Genomic DNA, 18,187 nt, shown 5'->3' with positions numbered 1-18,187 from the left:
GCCGGAGGGGTTGTGGACACGAGGCCCGACTGATTTTGGGCTCTGCTCCACAGCTCCCCCAATTGTTTTACTGTCTCTACACCCTCGCCCAGTTGACAGAATCAGAGTTGGCACAGCCTGGAGGTGGAGGGAGGCATTCGGGAGACAATAGGAGGTGAAGACTGCAGCGGTCTTGGAGCTGTCTACATCTTGGAGAGCACCTATTCTTCCCGTAAAAAATGGTTTAATTTGGTATCTGCGTAATTCTAGGTTTGGGATTTTTATTTATTTATTTTTTTTTTTTATCATAAATGGTTACTATTTCATTTGGTTTGCTTTAAAGATTTGCCAAAAAACGGTAAAAATTGGAGCGTTAGCTCAGGGCTTAATTTATAATCTCGAGACAGTTAGATATTTGAACTCAGTGAACTAAATTTTCTTTAATTCATGTCGGGGGGCTCGCCTTACAGCGAGGAGGAGGTGGACCCAAAAGGCGAGGAGGCCGAGAGGTGGGTAACGTGAAGGGAATTTATTAAATGAAACAAACAACGTGGCAGGGTGCTAGGTATCAAGGGCAACCAAAACGTGACTAACAGAAAAGGAGGATGAGGAACAGAAGCCGGGGCAAAACGCTGAGGGACGTAACGGGAACGAGGACGTGAACAAGAGCATGAGCTTGACAGGAACAAACGTGGTCGTGGAAGTCCGGAAAGTGTGGCAATGACCCGACGCTGAGTAGTTGGTCTGGGAAGCTTAAATAGTCCGAGTAATCAGGGGAGCAGATGGGAATCAGGTGCGTGATGGTTGACAGGGAACAGGTGCGTGGCTGGTGAGGACGAGATGGCTGAGAGGGAAACGCCCCTACACAGCTGACAAAACAATAACAGAAAAGCACATGGCACGAAGGAGGGAAGAAAATAACAACAAACACACTGACATTCCCGACACGGGTCATGACAATTCAGGAATAATTTGCCCATCTTGCAAAGCCAAATTCTAACATTGTGCCATATTAGCTGGATATCATTCAGACATTATTGCGAACAAACACTTCTGGATTGTGGTGATTATCGGCACAACGAAATGTATACGTTGTAAAATTGTTTCTCGGGGCAATGCCTGTGAGGATGCCACTGTCTAGATTATATACAAAGAAAGCTTTTACAACAGTCTGGGAATTGAAATAGATATCGATATAAAATTTGGTGGGTCTACGTTAATTACAATATCTTATTCAAGTGCCTGATACAAGCTTCACAAACAAGTTTAAAAAGGTGATTGAGTGCAATTAATGGTTACCAGACGAACAAGTGTGTCTGCACATAGACGAGAATGCAAGTCAGTAAATAAAGACACACAAGCTTGCAGCATTACGTTACCTGCGTGACTTCTTAGAAGACAGAACATTACATGGTACCAGGTCGCGGGTCAAGAAAAGGACTGACGCGAGATGGACTCCGTAAGGCCACCAGAAGCGCTAAAAATGAAGGGAAATCTGGACGCGAGTTGGCGGGCTTTCAAGCAACAATTCCTGCTCTACCTTGCCGACGTGGGAGTCGGAAACAGAGCGGACGAAAGAAAAATAGCCCTTTTGCGAACCAATGCCGGAGCCGAGGCCATCGAGGTATTCAATGAACCCGAAGATAAAGACAAGTTTGAAAAGGTCCTGTGGATTTAATTAATCATAATAATATTCCCTTTTTTAGTCCCACAATGGGGAAATTCGAGATTCGAACCCAGGCCTCCTGGGGAGACTGGGTCCTGAACGCGGCGCCTTGTAGATACACTTGCAAAGACATTTTCAAGTCTGACCTTTCAAGAGAAGCTATATCGTCCAACACTCACTCAGTGGTGCGTAAGTGTGTTTCTGGATATTATTTGTCCAGCCGTGGTGTCATAAATGATGGTATTTTGATGTGGATTCATTCAAGTAGGACTTCACTGAAGGCACCTTAAATTACTTTCACACCCTGGAAGGTCACTGACCTGGCGAGAGAATTGCCCCCACCATAAACAATGCTCAGGCCTATTTTCTCTCAGGGCAGTATCTGGTTACATCGGAACTTCAGAACCAAGACTGGTCACTTCTGTGAGCTTCAGTCCCTTCATAGTTTCATAAAGAGAATTACTTCCCATATCTATATTAGGCCATTTAAAAATACAAGACTTTTTTTTTCATTTATTTCAATGTATATTTAAGCTTGCTTATGTAATAATACAATATTTATTCAATTGTTTTAGTATGTAAAATGATCAACAATTTGAACCTTTTTATTTCACACTTGAATATTTCTGAACATATTTGTTCTTTTGAAAATGTGTGCAATTTAAATTATTCCATCCATCCAGCCATTTTCTGCCGCTCATCCAGGGTCGGGTTATTGAATTAATTTTTTAGTATTTTTTACAATTCAATATTTATTTCAAGATCAGGACTCTTCTCAATTAGTTCAATATTTATAAAATGTTTCTATATTTGTTAATTGAATTAAGTCTGTAGGTGGTTTCCAATTTTACATTTTAATATTTTCCTATTTCACTATATAAATAATCCAATGTATAAAAAATATAATACAGCATGAAAAAAAATATTTGGTATATTTGACAAGATGATAGTTTTTTCCAAAGTGAGATTCTGCTTAGCAACAAACCCCAAACACTTGATAGAGCTCAACCCATTAAGTGTATTTCGCAGAAATTTATTCAGAAAGCATAATATTAAATGTGAGGGGATATTTGAAGAGTTTGAGTTATGTTCAATGGACCATACATATACGAGCCAGCCTAACACAGCGAGAAAATCAGCGCTGACTCCAGTCGTCATCAAGTTGCCAACTCCTGACATTCCAAAACCTTTGAGAGAAACTGAGACTGCTTGCGTTTCTCTTTCTTGTTCTTTTTATAGTTCAACTTCGAGTTCTGTTTTTCACCTTTTCACACAGCGTAATGGAGGCCAGTTGAGCAAGTGGAACAAGTGATTTTATTGATGATTGTGGAAGGCACCGATTTCATAAGCACCGTTTCTTCTCACACCTTTTCCATTAAGTACGATTAAAAAGACAACTGAAAAGCATAATGTTAACAAATGTTATTCCAGGCAAAGGCAATAAATTTTATTTACATGTTTGATGTTAACACACAAAAAAACTCATCATCACTCAGACACAATGGTTCTTCTGGCACTGATCACATTGGCTTTGTGTCAATAAAAGAGCTTTGCAAAATTCAATTTCATATTTTATTGAAAATCACATTTACATCTTACCACAAAGAGTCGGTTCTTTCATTTTTTTTCTTCTTTTTTTAATCTTCAAGTATCGCTGCAATTCTCACCAGCACAATTGTGTCTCTCAGCATGCTGTTTAGTGAAGAATGTTTTAGCACAAACGCTGCAACTGAATGGCTTGTCTCCACTGTGCGTTCTTGTGTGGATTCGTAAATGCAACTTTTGAGAGAAGCTTTTGCCACAAACTGAGCAGGAAAAAGGTTTTTCTCCACTGTGCGTTCTTGTGTGGTTTGTTAAATGCAACTTTTGAGAGAAACTCTTGGCACAAACTGAGCAGGAAAAAGGTTTTTTACCACTGTGCTTTCTTGTGTGCCTTACTAAATGAGACTTTCGAGAGAAGCTCTTGCCACAAATTGAGCAAGAAAAAGGTTTTTCTCCACTGTGTGTTATTGCGTGCCTTGTGAAATTAGAATTATCGGAGAAGCTTTTACCACAATCTGAGCAGCTAAAGGTTTTTTCACCACTGTGTGTTCTTGTGTGATTTGTTAAAAATGACTTTACATTAAAGCTTTTGCCACAAACTGAGCAGGAAAAAGGTTTTTCACCACTGTGCTTTCTTGTGTGGCTTGTTAAATGCGACTTTTGAGAGAAACTCTTGCCACAAATTGAGCAAGAAAAAGGTTTTTCTCCACTGTGTGTTCTTGCGTGCCTTGTGAAATTAGAATTCTCTGAGAAGCTTTTACCACAATCTGAGCAGGAAAAGGGTTTTTCACCACTGTGTGTTCTTGTGTGGCTTGTTAAATGTGACTTTAGAGAAAAGCTTTTGCCACAAATTGAGCAGGAAAAAGGTTTTTCACCACTGTGTGTTCTTGTGTGGCTTGTTAAATTTGATTTTAGAGAAAAGCTTTTACCACAAAACAAGCAGGAAAAAGGTTTTTCTCCACTGTGCGTTCTTGTGTGCCTTACTAAAGAAGACTTTCGAGAGAAGCATTTTCCACAAACTGAGCAGGAAAAAGGTTTTTCACCACTGTGCTTTCTTGTGTGGCTTGTTAAATGCGACTTTTGAGAGAAACTCTTGCCACAAATTGAGCAAGAAAAAGGTTTTACTCCACTGTGTGTTCTTGCATGCCTTGTGAAATTAGAATTCTCGGAGAAGCTTTTACCACAATCTGAGCAGGAAAAAGGTTTTTCACCACTGTGTGTTCTTGTGTGGCTTGTTAAATGTGACTTTAGAGAAAAGCTTTTGTCACAAATTGAGCAGGAAAAAGGTTTTTCACCACTGTGTGTTCTTGTGTGGCTTGTTAAATGTGACTTTAGAGAAAAGCTTTTGTCACAAAACAAGCAGGGAAAAGGTTTTTCTCCACTGTGCGTTCTTGTGTGCCTTACTAAAGAAGACTTTCGAGAGAAGCATTTTCCACAAACTGAGCAGGAAAAAGGTTTATCTCCGCTGTGTGTTCTTGTGTGCGGTTTTAACGACAGCTTTGAAGTTAATGAGTCAGTGTGACATGCCCTTTCACCTTTGGCTTGCCCATCATCATCATCGTCATGAGTGTCTGATAATGTGTCCTCATTTTGTGCTTGTGATGGCCCCCAGTGGTCTTCATCACCTTCTGTTGTCACGTGATGTCTTGAGCTGCTGCTTGGAGGCTCCGCCCCTCTGTTGTCCTCACTCTCATCCTTGTTTTCATCTTCAGTCTTTATAGGGACAACGTTCAGTGGTGACTTGTTGATCTCCTCCTCCTCCTTTTTGATATGAGTCAAGTCTGGCTCTTCTTTCACAGAACGGAGATCGTTTTCACAGACGTCTGCAGGACACAAAAAGACAAACACAAATTTGGTTTGGTCAAGTCAAACCTCATGCGGCGACTTTGTCTTATATTGTTTCTACCGTGCTACCTTGACTTATGCCTGCCGCACACGGAGCAATGCGTGCGACACCAACTTGGACCGGACCATGGGGACATTTCACAAAATTACGTTTGACGATGTAAACCTCCCTTTTCTAGCAGCACAGCTGTGATAAACGAGCATTTAAAAAGGAAGCACCCCTCTATTGTCCTCACTCTCATCCTTGTTTTCATCTTCAGTCTTTATATGGACAACGTTCACTGGTGACTTGTTGATCTCCACCTCCTCCTTTTTGATGTGAGTCAAGTCTGGCTCCTCTTTCACAGAACGGAGATCATTTTGTCTGACGTCTGCAGGACACAAAAAGACAAATTTGGTTTGGTCAAATCAAAGTTCAGGCGGCGACTTTGTCTTATATTGTTCCTACCGTGCTACCTTGACTTGTGCCTGCCGCACACGGAGCGATGCGTGCGACCCCGATTTGGATCGGACCATGGGGGCATTTCACAAAATTACGTCCTACGGTGTAAACCTCCCTTTCGCAGCACAACAGTGATAAACGAGCATTTAAAAAGGAAGCATGTTGCGGCTGATGCAGATTTCATTCCTGACATACTCACAGACGTTTCTGGAAGCGAGCTGAAGTTAGCACACACACACGTCTGATGGAACACCTGTTGTGGGACCCTAACTTTTTAATGGGGGCCACTGGGGGCCATCGCAACATAATGTCATTGATAGAATAGGAATCCTTCAAGTGAAATATGTTTACAAGTATTTCTTTTTGCATTTATGGATAGTTTCATCGTGGGTATTTTTGCTTCCATTATAATCTGGATCCCTAAAAGAATTAAAGGGGCCCTGGCATCAGAGTCGCTATTTATTGCATGATTTACATTTAGCCTGCTAGTACATTCCAACATTCCCCTTTTTATTTTTTATAAAATTTCTGTTTTTAAATAAATTTTAAAACAACATTATGTTTGAAGAGTCAAAATCCCTACACATCAGCATTAAGCAACAACACTTTCACTCTGACTTTCATGTTGACATATTTGAATAATGACTGTATATTTTAAAGTTATCCAATATGTATTCAAATTCGACTAAGATACACCAAAATATTTTAAGAGTTCACTGAATTATTTTGGAACTGCAACGATGCTTAACAGCCATAGGGTGTCAGTAATGAGTAACAAAGTAACACAACACCTCCCATTGTTCCGTCATCATTGTCATTTGCATAAATGATCAAGAACTATGAGTTGCGGGGGAGATGCAAACCATCTGGGACACAGGAACTTTATGACCAGGAACTAAATGTTCCTGGCCTTGTTGGTAGAAAATGGGGTTGTGGCGTACTCCCTTTTTCAGCCCATAGAAAGCTAAAGATGCAGATGCATTCCTTGCAGCATGCGCTTGTTCACTGATCGAGATCCGTGCAACCCTGGATGGATGCATTCAATGTATTTTAAATGTTTGGATGGGGTGAAACTACGCACATGTGCACAAAACAGTGCAGATCCACCGGAGGTTCATTGACTCTCACCCGACGAAGCCAGTACAAAGTTAATAAATAAGACCATTACGTGCTTGATTTTAAAAAAAAACTTAATATTTTGTGTTTTATCCACTAAAATTGATCAACCGCCATTGATGTTTTCGCCCCAGTGTGCAGATTTTTTAGAGTCAGGCAGAATTCCTTCCGGAAGGAATTGCTTGAACAAGATATAAATACCAGAAAATGTAAAATGTTAAATAATCAGTTCAAATTTTATAAAAAAAAAAACAAAAAACATGGAATTCACCCCACCCTTATTGGTTATTCTTTGGCATATATTTTCTGCACTGATTTCATTTGGCAAAAACAAATGTTCAGCAAACCGACGAGCAATATTTAAAAATAAAACGGCAATAACCTTGGACGCATTTCCCCAAACAACTTAATGTTGTGATGCATATTTTTAACGATAGAAAGTCGTTCTTGACAAAGCAAATGAGAGTAAGACGTGTACAAACCTGCTTTGAGTGGCACAACACGAGGCTGGTTGCAAACTTCGTCCAGCAGTTGAAGATGTTGCTCGTTCTCTTCTTTTATCCCACAAAGTTCGTCTTTGTACTTAGGTGTCGTTCTTTCACACATTTTCAAATGATAATTCCAAAAAATCCGCCCTTGATCTCTGCTTGGCGATGAGTCATGTGCCTCTTTTTGTTAGCAGCTAGCTAGCTAACAAGCTAAGCTAACTACGCCGAAAAGCATCAACGCGCGAAGATGAGGTTATCGGGACACAAAGACTTAATGAATTATGTCGTAGTCCTTTAGAGTAGCACTGGACATCCTTTGAGAAAAATACAGTCAGTTCCACACTAAATCAGAAGAATTTAGCGGTGAACTGCTTTTGTTCCGGTGTGGACGGGTCGGTGGATGTGGTCGAGGTCCTTCGGAAGCTGCGCGCTTGCTTATGACGTCATGCTTTAAGCGCGTATTTTCCATATATATTTCTTTGCCTCAGTGGGTTTTATTTACACCTGGATGTTCTATTTTAATATTTATTTTATATAATATTTTAATTCGGTTGATAAAAAAAAATTAACCAAATAATTAAATTAACGCCACATTGGCGAGTCATCTCCCGCGTCACTTCCGCTTATGCCCCGAGAAGCCGCTGCTGGAACAGCAGTGGGACGTTTACGTTTCTCCGACCGAACTTATACTCGCAGTGCTTCTCAATTATTTCACGCCCGCCCCTACCAAGAAGAAAAAGATTCGCGCCACCCCACCACCAATTGTTTTTCTATCTTTGTAGATTGATATTAGATTGTCAATAAAATATCCCTTAACTAACCTAAATTGATAAGAAATATAATTTTGAGAACTATTATAGTGAGGATCTCGAAACTCAGTACTCTGTTGTGCAAATATTGATGAGATGACAAATATTTGTCATGTCATGTCATTATCCACACGGCTTATCCTGAACAGGGTCGCGGGAGAGTGCTGGAGCCAATTCCAGCTGACAACGGGCGAAAGGCGCACAACACCCTGAACTGGTCGCCAGCCAGTCACAGGGCAGACATAGACATCGTCACTGAGTGGGAACTGAACCCACGTTGCCTGCACACAACTCAGGCGAGTGTACCACTCCACCATCAGTGACATGATAAATATTTACGAATACGTTTTTTGTCAAAAACTTTATTAACATTAACTATCACTCCCGTCAGATAATCATCACAAGTCTCGAATCTTCTTACACAGCTGACATTTATTAATTTGTCACCGTCAAACTCGATGACTGCACAATAATTCTGAGGGGAATGAGCTTCAAATGCTGGCAGAAAAGTCACTTCAGAAACTTCTTATTCAGCCAACCAAAAGACTCAGCTTGTCAATCATGTCCGACGGCACTTGCCTTGCCACGTAAAGAACGCATGAGTATGAACAGTGCAACTCTCAAACACGTCCCCGGAGCAACAAACAATATAATTACTTTCCTATTGTTCCATGTACAAACGATTCACAAATAAGAAAAGAAAACTTGCATGACAACTATACACAAATTATCAATAAAGTCAACTTGCCAATTGTTTGATGAATAATAAATTATAATAAATTAAATGACAAATAATATTTTGGCAGTTAAACTCCCACCAAATCACAACAGCTATGTGATTTACTTTTCTTTCAACACTTAACAGAGTGTTTTATGAAACAACTAATTACTCCTCTGCCTCAAGCAAAAGTACTGTCTTCTGTACAGGCCTATCTAGATAGATTGGCTTCTTAATGCGTTTGCCTTGGCTGTCTAATGAAGAGTCACTGAGCTGAAGTTTTACCTATCTGACTCTTCCATCTGAACTTGGATAAATATCTGCTACTCTGGCAATCTTCCCCTTATCCTATGATGCTAGCGTCTGAGAAGTGGTGAAGCTCGTACTTGGATCCTTCTGAGAAATGCAATGGAATGAAGCACCTTCTGATCTTTACTTGGGACAGGTTTTGTAGATCTTGTAGCCACGCTTCCCATTGTGTTCTGAGGCCTTCTGTGAGTGGCTCGTCCCAACTGATGTTCTCTCGGCACATTTGTTGTAAGATCTGTTTCCCTAACAGAATGAAAGGGCAACGAACCCTAAGGGGTCATAGATGGATGCCACTGTGGATAAAACTCCTCTTCTAGTCAGTGGGTGTTCCTTGACTGTAACTCTGAACTGGAAATCATCAGAAAAAACACACCATTGAACTCCGAGCGCTCTTTCCATAAGCGGTTCTCCTAAAGTCATGTCCTGTTCTTTGACACTTTCTGAACGCTTTTCAACTGGTATTGTATCCATCACCTTCCTGCTATTACAGACAAACTTGTGCAGTTTGAGCTTGCCTGAGCTACAAAGCTGTCGAGCCTACTTGATGAGCTGAACTGCCTCAGTGTCGGATGTGACACTTACCAATCCATCATCCACATAAACATTTCGCTGGATGAATTTCACTGTCTCATGGCTAAATTCCTCCTGCCCTTCAGTGGCTAGATGTTTAAGACCAAAATTGGCACAACCAGGGGAAGAAGCTGCACCGAACAGATGCACTCGCATACGAAAGACTGATGGTGGTGACTCTAGATCCCCATTCTCCCACCAAAAGAATCTCAGATAATCTTGGTCTTCAAGTCTTACATGGAACTGATGAAACATTCGTTCCACGTCGCACATGATCGCGACTGGACCTTTGCGAAATCTACAAAGTACTCCCACCAAAGTGTTTGTGAGTTCTGGCCCGGCGAGAAGGTGGCCATTCAACGCTGTGTTCTGGAACCTCGCTGAGCAATCGAAGACCACACGTATTTTGCCAGGTTTTTGTCGGTGATAGACTCCATGGTGGGGAATATACCACGCTGGCCGGTTTTCCAGTGCTTCTACTGGAACCTTCTCTGCATCACCACGAGTGATAATGTCTTGCATGAAATTCACATAGTCTGAGCAGTACTTCTGATCTCTCTTAAGCCTCTTCTCTAGACTCTTTAAACGCTGCGCAGCATATGACTTGTTATTAGGAAGATTTGGTCTTTCTTGTTTGAACGGGAGGGGCATCTCATAATGACCATCCTGCTTATGTTTGATGCCTTCCTTTAGCTGGGTAAGAAAATTGAGATCCTCTTGAGAGACAAGTGTCTCTTCTTCTACTCTTTCACTAAAGTCGGACTCCAGTACTCTTAGGAAATCTACTGGAGTGAAAACTTCCTTGATCCGAGTATTGCAGACAAAGTGCACTTCACTTTTGAGCTTAACTGCTGGTTTGGGCTTGGGTGTCACTTGCCGTACAATGATGCGGTGACTCAATCCTATAGCATCATCTTCATACTCGCCAAGCTCACCATAACTCACTATGCTCCAGCCTAAGTCAGTCTTCTGTGCGAATGGCTGGTTCTTTTCTCCACACACAACCTCTCTGGGCATGAGTGCTTGTGGGCAGTTGTAGCCGATCAGTAGACCAATCTCACAATCCATTGGTGGAGCGATACTCTCTGTAAGATGCTCCAAATGAGACCATGCCTTCGCAGTCTCAGGGGTAGGAATGTGTTTCTTATTTGCAGGGATGAACTCACGCGTGTATGTGGTGGGAACTGTTATTCTGTCCATGGAGAATATCCCTCTGATTTGCAGGTCTCTGATTCTTTTACAGTGCACAATCTTCCTTTTCGATGACATTGTTGATAATTTAAGGTTTACTTGTTCTTTGTTGACATCTAGATTATCTGCTATGTCTTCTCAAATGAAAGAAGAGTCACTTTGTGAATCTAAAAGAGCATAAACAAGCACTTCATTACTGGAGTCAGTAGGCGTTGACACATAGACTGGTATTATTGCTGATGTCTGGGTGTTATTGCCATCTTGAACAACTCTGTGGCTGTGCGCTGTCGCTTCAGCAACGTCATCAGTTTTCTGTGTTAATTGTGATTTTGTTTCTTCGCTTGCTTCCTTGTGCTCTTGCGTTGATTCTTGGTCTTCTTGAGGGTCTTGGTCTTTCTTTGAGCGATCTGCGTGTAAGCATGTAGGGTGTAGCTTAGAACAGGTTTCGCAAACCATTCGTTTTTTACAGTTCTTAGATAAATGGCCAGGTTTCAAGCAGCCAAAACATAGTTTTTCACTCTTGACATATTTTACTCTGTTTTCAACCGGTTCCTTTATGAATTTGCGACACTTGAATATACAATGTCCTGCTTTCTTACAAAACATGCATGTTAATATGATCTTTTCACTAGCGTTTGTTCTGAGCGCATTAGCACCTGCGGAACACTTCTTGTATCCTTCTTCAGTCTGACTCTTGACCTTTCCCTTTTCATGTCCGCCTTGATGAATAGCTTGGTATGATGTAATTGGATTACATGCAATGCTTGCTTCCATTGTCAGAAATGTAACAAAGTAGTTGAAGTTCGGGAACTTGTCATGCTCAAGTTGATATTGAGTAGCTTTACGATTCCACCTGGTGCATAACCAGTCCGGTAGCTTAGCGCTGAGCTTCTGATTTTCTATCCCATCGTTCAGTATACTTAGACTGTCATTTCTCGTCATAGCAGAGTCGCAACTACGCAAAAAGTCTCCAAATTTCTTCAACTCCCCAGTCTCCTTTGAAGCAATCCTAGGCCAGGAATGTAATTTGTCTCGGAACGCTTTGGCAAGTACAAAAGGTTTACCATATCGTTCATGGAGCAAATCCCATGCTGCTTGATATGCATCATCAGAGTCACTCATGAAGTAGCCTTCTATGCCTTCTTTAGCTCCGCCTCCAACATATTTTTGAAGGAAAAAGAGTTTCTCAGTATTTGGGATATTCTTCCTCTCAATGAGTGTCTGAAAGGATGACTTCCAGTGTCTAAACTTGAGTGGGTCCCCAGTGAAGACAGTGGGCTCTGGGATTGGAAGCCGGTTAGCTGATATGGCCTCAGCCAAAACCTTCACAAGGTCCTTTGTGTCATCTTGTGGAGAGTTACTTTGAGATATCGCTGAAGTTATATATGGATGTTGGGTATAATAATGCACGGGGTTTGCGTGCTTGACTTCTTGCTCCACGTTGGGCGATTCAGAGTGCTTAGATTTGAATCCTTGGTCTGAAATTAACTCAGTTTCATCGTAGACTTGAAGCTTTGCTTTAGCAGCATTTAGTCGTTTTAGCTCTTCTAAACGCTCTAGTTGTCTTTTTAAGTCATCAACCGACTTCTGCCTTGATGCATTTTCTTCTTGCTGTTTCTTTAGGAGAACAGCTTCATGGTTCTGTTCCTCTATTTTACGTTCTGCGTCTTCCTTCTCAGCTTCGAGCCGGCGGGATAGTGCGTCTGCTTCTTGTGCTGCAACTATCGACCTATTTTCAGCTTCAAGTGCTAGCAATCTCTCTCGATGTTGTTCTTGCTCAGACATTATTTGTAACACAGCTTTAGTTGCTGCATACTCAGCAGCAGCTTCCTTTCTTTTGGCTTCAGACTGAGTTGAGTGAACACTATCGCCCTTTGTGAATGACTTTACAGTATCGCAGATTGTGGTTGCAAAACAGAGGGTGCATCAGGCCACATTAGTTCTTCCTTATTTCCTGAAATTTGAGATTGCGCATTTCCTACTACTTGATTGGATATGGACACACAGTTGTCCATCCTGCGGCGTACTTCATGTGGGGGGCTGTCTAGCTTTCGGTATTCATCATACACTTGATTCAATTCAGAGAGTTCTGTTTGAATATTGCTGATATGCTTCTGAAGCACATCACTAGAATCCTGATGAATCACAGATTTTTTTGCTACCTTAATTAAAGCCTTCCAGTACTCATAACTTCTATCAAAGCGACGTAGTATATCTTCCGTTTTTACACGGTGAAGTTCTTTACCCTTCTCCGTAAGAGTACGCTCTCTTTCACTTCTACGTGGTAGATCTGCAACGTGCTCAGTAACATTCTTAGGCTGCTTTACCTCATCTAAATGATCAAGCTCAGATTCTTCCTCTGAGTCAAGTGGCTGCTTAGACCCTTCTATATCTAAAGGCTGTTCTGTCTGTTCTACTTGTGACATTTTTACACTTGATTGACGCTTGTTCTTTAACACACAAATTACATAAACTTTGTCCACATGTATTCTTATTTCTTATGGAAAACAATAATGCACGCTACACACAGTCCCTTATTGTTATCTGCTCCTTTGTGTCACCTTTAGAGCACAAACTAAAGTGCTTTGTCTTATGGACTCAAATTGAGCGAGCAACAGGTGAACTGATGTGTCCAGGCTTATCTGAGTTCCAAGCTTTGATCTGTCGCCGTCCTCCTTCGTTGAGCACGTGCGAGCAGAATGTGCAGACGATCGCTTCTTCATCCAACGCAGACGAGTTTCACGTCTTCATCCAACGCAGACGAGTTGACTTCTCCATCCAACGCAGACGAGTTTGACTTTTTCATCCAACGCAGACGTGTTTGACTTTCACTCCCGTCAGATAATCATCACAAGTCTCGAATCTTCTTACACAGCTGACATTTATTAATTTGTCACCGTCAAACTCGATGACTGCACAATAATTCTGAGGGGAATGAGCTTCAAATGCTGGCAGAAAAGTCACTTCAGAAACTTCTTATTCAGCCGACCAAACAGACTCAGCTTGTCAATCATGTCCGACGGCACTTGCCTTGCCACGTAAAGCGCGCATGAGTATGAACAGTGCAACTCTCAAACACGTCCCCGGAGCAACAAACAATATAATTACTTTCCTATTGTTCCATGTACAAACGATTCACAAATAGGAAAAGAAAACTTGCATGACAACTATACACAAGTTATCAATAAAGTCAACTTGCCAATTGTTTGATGAATAATAAAATTATAATAAATTAAATGACAAATAATATTTTGGCAGTTAAAAAAGCATTGTTGCAAGTTCGGTAGGAGAAACGTAACCTTCCACTGCTGTTCCAGCAGCGGCTTCTCCGGGCATAGGGGGAAGTGACGTCGGAGCTGACTCGCTTTTGTGGCGTTATTTTAATTATTTTGTTACATTTTTTTTATCAACCGAATTAAAATATTACATAGAATATATATTAAAAGAGAACAGCCAGGTGTAAAAACAAACACAGAGGCAAAGAAATATATTTGAAAAATACGTGCTTAAAGCATGACGTCATTAGCAAGCGCGCAGCTTCCGAAGGACCTTGACCACATCCACCGACCCGTCCACACCGGAACAAAAACACCCACCGCTAAATTCTTCTGATTTAGTGTGGAACTGACTGTAATTTTCTCAAAGCATGTCCAGTGCTACTCTAAAGGACTACGACATAATTCATTAAGTCTTTGTGTCCCGATAACCTCATCTTCGCGCGTTGATCCTTTTCGGCGTAGTTAGCTTAGCTTGTTAGCTAGCTAGCCGCTAACGAAAAGAGGCACATGACTCATCGCCAAGCAGAGATCGAGTGCGGATTTTTTGTAATTATCATTTGAAAATGTGTGAAATAACGACACCCAAGTACAAAGAGGAACTTTGTGGAATAAAATAAGAGAACGAGCAACATCATCAACTGCTGGACGAAGTTTGCAACCAGCCTCGTGTTGTGCCACTCAAAGCAGGTTTGTACACGTCTAACTCTCATTTGCTTTGTAGAGAACGACTTTCTTTCATTAGAAATATGCATCACAACATTAAGTTGTTTGGGGAAATCGTTCAAGGTTATTGCCGTTTTATTTTTAAATATTGCCTTTTACTTGCAGGTCTGCTGAGCAATTGTTTATGTCAAATGTAATCAGTGCAGAAAATATATGCCAAAGAATAACCAATAGTGGGGGGTGAACTCCATGTTTTTCCCAGTATAAAATTTACATTTAAAATAACAAAATAAAATTTTCTGGTTTTTATATTTTGTTCAAGCAATTCCTTACGGAAGGAATTCCGCCTAACTCTAAAAATGTGCACATTGCCGCGAAAACGTTCATGGCGGTTGATCAATTTCAGTGAATAAAACACAAAATATTAAGTTTTTTTTTTTAAAAATCAAGTACGGATTGGTCTTATTTATTTATGAACTTTTTACTGGCTTGGTCGGGTGAGTCAATGAACCTCGGGTGGCCCTGCACTGTTTTGTGCACGTGTGCGTAGTTTCACCCCATCCAAACATTTAAAATACATTGAATGCATCCATCCAGGGTTGCACGGTTCTCATCAGTGAACAAGCGCATGCTGCAAGGAATGCATCTGCATCTTTGTCTTACTATGGGCTCAAAAAGGCTGAAAGTCACAACCCCCTTTTCTACCTACAAGTCCAGGAACATTTAGTTCCTGGTAATAAAGTTCCTGTGGCCCAGGTGGTTTGGATCTCCCCCACAACTCATAGTTCCTGGTAATTTTTGCAAATGACAATGACGACGGAACAATGGGAGGTGTTGTGTTACTTTGTTACTCATTACTGACACCCTATAGCTGTTAAGCGTCATTGCAGTTCCAAAATAATTCAGTGAACTCTAAAAAAATATTTTGGTTTATCTTAGTTGAATTTGAATTCATATTCCAGAAACATCTGTGACTATGTCAGGAATGAAATCGGGCATCGGCCGCAACGTGCTTCCTTTTTAAATGCTCGTTTATCACTGTTGTGCTGCTAAAGGGAGGTTTACATCGTAGGACGTAATTTTGTGAAATGCCCCCATGGTCCGGTCCAAGTTGGGGTCGCACGCATTTCTCCGTATGCGGCAGGCACAAGTCAAGGTAGCACGGTAGAAACAATATAAGACAAAGTCGCCGCATGAGGTTTGACTTGACCAAACCAAATGTGTGTTTGTCTTTCTGTGTCCTACAGATGTCAGTGAAAACGATCTCCGTTCTGTGAAAGATGAGCCAGATTTGACTCACATCAAAAAGGAGGATGAGGAGGAGGAGATCAACAAGTCACCACTGAACGTTGTCCCTATAAAGACTGAAGATGAAAACAAGGGTGAGGGTGAGGACAACAGAGGGGCGGAGCCTACAAGCAGCAGCTCAAGTCATCATGTGACAACAGAACGTGATGAAGACCACTGGGGGCCATCACAAGTACATAATGAGGACACATCAGATGCTCATGACAATGATGATGATACTAATGATGATGATGATGATGATGGGCAAGCCAAAGGTGAAAGGGCATGTCACACTGACTCATTCACTTCAAAGCTGTCTTTAAAAGGGCACAGAAAAACACACAGTGGTGAAAACCCTTTTTCCTGCTCGGTTTGTGGCAAAAGCTTCTCTCGAAAGTCTCATTTAGTAAGGCACACAAGAACGCACAGTGGAGAAAAACATTTTTCCTGCTCAGTTTGCGGAAAAGGTTTCTCTCAAAAGGCAAATTTAACAGAACATGCAAGAACACACAGTGGAGGAAAACCTTTTTCCTGCTCAGTTTGTGGCAAGAGTTTCTCTCGAAGGTCTCATTTAACAATCCACACAAGAACACACAGTGGTGAAAAATCTTTTTCCTGCTCAGTTTGTGGAAAATGCTTCTCTCATAAGGCAAATTTAACAAGCCACACAAGAACACACACTGGAGAAAAACCATTTTCCTGCTTGGTTTGTGGTAAAAGCTTTTCTCTAAAATCAAGTTTAAAATACCACACAAGAATACACAGTGGAGAAAACCCTTTTTCCTGCTCAGTTTGTGCCAAGAGGTTCTCTCAAAAGTCGTATTTACGACGCCACACAAGAACACACAGTGGAGACAAGCCATTCAGTTGCAGCGTTTGTTCTAAAAAATTTGTCACTAAACAGGGAGCTGAGAGACACGATTGTGCTGGCGAGAATTGCAGCGATCCTTGAAGATTAAAAAAAGAAAAAAAAATGAAAGAACCGACTCTTTGTGGTAAGATGTAAATTTTGATTTTGAATAAAATATGATATATTGAATTTTGCAAAGCTTTTTTTGTCATGATCCGCGTCGGGCATGACAGGCCTTTGTTATTGTTTTCGTACGCATATGGGTTTTGTTATTGTTTTCGTCCCCTCCTTCCCGCCATGTGTTTTCTGTTATTGTTTTGGTCAGCTTTGATAGCGCCTCCCCTCAGCACTCGTCCTCACCAGCCACGCACCTGTTCCCCGTTACCCTCATCACGCACCTGATTCCCATCTGCTCCCCTAATTACTCGGACTATTTAAGCCTCCCAGACCCACCACTCTGTGTCGGGTCATTACCGCAACTTACGTACTGCCACGACCACGTTTTGTGCACGTTCATGTTCTCGTTCCTGCTCTGATTCCCGTTCCCGCTCTGATTCTCGTTCCTGCTCTGATTCTCGTTCCTGCTCTGATTCTCGTTCCGCTCTCGCTCACGCCCCCGCTCTCGTTCATGCCCTTTATCCTTGTCCCAGTTAGTCGTGTTCACTTTGCCCTGGTTGTTTTATATCCTGCCCCGTTGTTTGTCCATGTTCGATCTCTTCAATAAATTCCCTTCACGCTACTCACCTCTCTGCCTCCTCGCCTTTTGGGTCCACCTTCTCCTCGCCGACCGGCGAGTCTTGACATTTTTATTGACATTAAGCCAATGTGATCCGTGCCAGAATAACCATTGTGTCTGAGTGATGATGATTTGTTTTGGTGTTTACATCAAACATGTAAATAAAAATAATTGCCTTTGTCTGGAACAACATTTGTTAATGTTTTGCTTTTCAGTTGTCTTTTTAATCGTACCTAATGGAAAAGGTGTGAGAAGAAACGGTGCTTATGAAATCGTTGCCTTCCACAATCATCAATAAAATGACTTGTTCCACTTGCTCAACTGGCCTCCATTACGCAGTGTGAAAAGGTGAAAAACTGAACTAGAAGTTGAACTATAAAAAGAACAAGAAAGAGAAGCGTGAATAGTTACAGTTTCTCTCAAAAGTTTTGGTATGTCAGGAGTTGGCAACTTGATGGCGACTGGAGTCAGTTCAAAAATCCTCGGGATGAATTACATACCAGTATTTTGGCGAATCAGATTTTCCCTGTGAAGAAAAGATACTTTTTAGAAAGTTTTGAAGATGCTACCAAAGACGCTCATGGGTATTTATTGGTGGATTTAAATCCTTCATGTCCAGAACAATATCGTTTGAGGACGGGTGTACTTCCGGATCAGTGGCCTACCGTCTACATCCCCAAAGGCTAACATGTCTAAGC

General features: G+C 41.4%; 2 protein-coding genes across 2 annotated transcripts; both read right to left on the bottom strand.

Moving 5' to 3' along the window:
• Positions 1-3,081: 3,081 nt before the first annotated feature.
• On the bottom strand, positions 3,082-10,753 carry LOC148342216 (uncharacterized). The gene is made up of 2 exons (XM_088288103.1): positions 9,722-10,753; positions 3,082-4,516 (listed from the first exon to the last, which is right to left on the bottom strand). Exons 1-2 carry the CDS (start codon positions 10,751-10,753, stop codon positions 3,290-3,292), a joined length of 2,259 nt encoding a protein of 752 aa, XP_088144229.1. The 3' UTR covers positions 3,082-3,289.
• Positions 10,711-12,499, bottom strand: LOC148342215 (uncharacterized). The gene is made up of 2 exons (XM_088287822.1): positions 11,740-12,499; positions 10,711-11,082 (listed from the first exon to the last, which is right to left on the bottom strand). The coding sequence occupies exons 1-2, from the start codon at positions 12,458-12,460 to the stop codon at positions 10,814-10,816; spliced, it is 990 nt and encodes a 329-aa protein (XP_088143948.1). The 5' UTR covers positions 12,461-12,499; the 3' UTR covers positions 10,711-10,813.
• Positions 12,500-18,187: the final 5,688 nt, after the last annotated feature.

This window comes from Idiotropiscis lumnitzeri, chromosome 2 (assembly GCF_059441095.1).
Source record: "Idiotropiscis lumnitzeri isolate Australia: NSW breed Sydney's pygmy pipehorse chromosome 2, RoL_Ilum_1.0, whole genome shotgun sequence".
Classification (NCBI taxonomy): domain Eukaryota; kingdom Metazoa; phylum Chordata; class Actinopteri; order Syngnathiformes; family Syngnathidae; genus Idiotropiscis; species Idiotropiscis lumnitzeri.
This window is presented reverse-complemented; position numbering and strand designations above follow the sequence as displayed.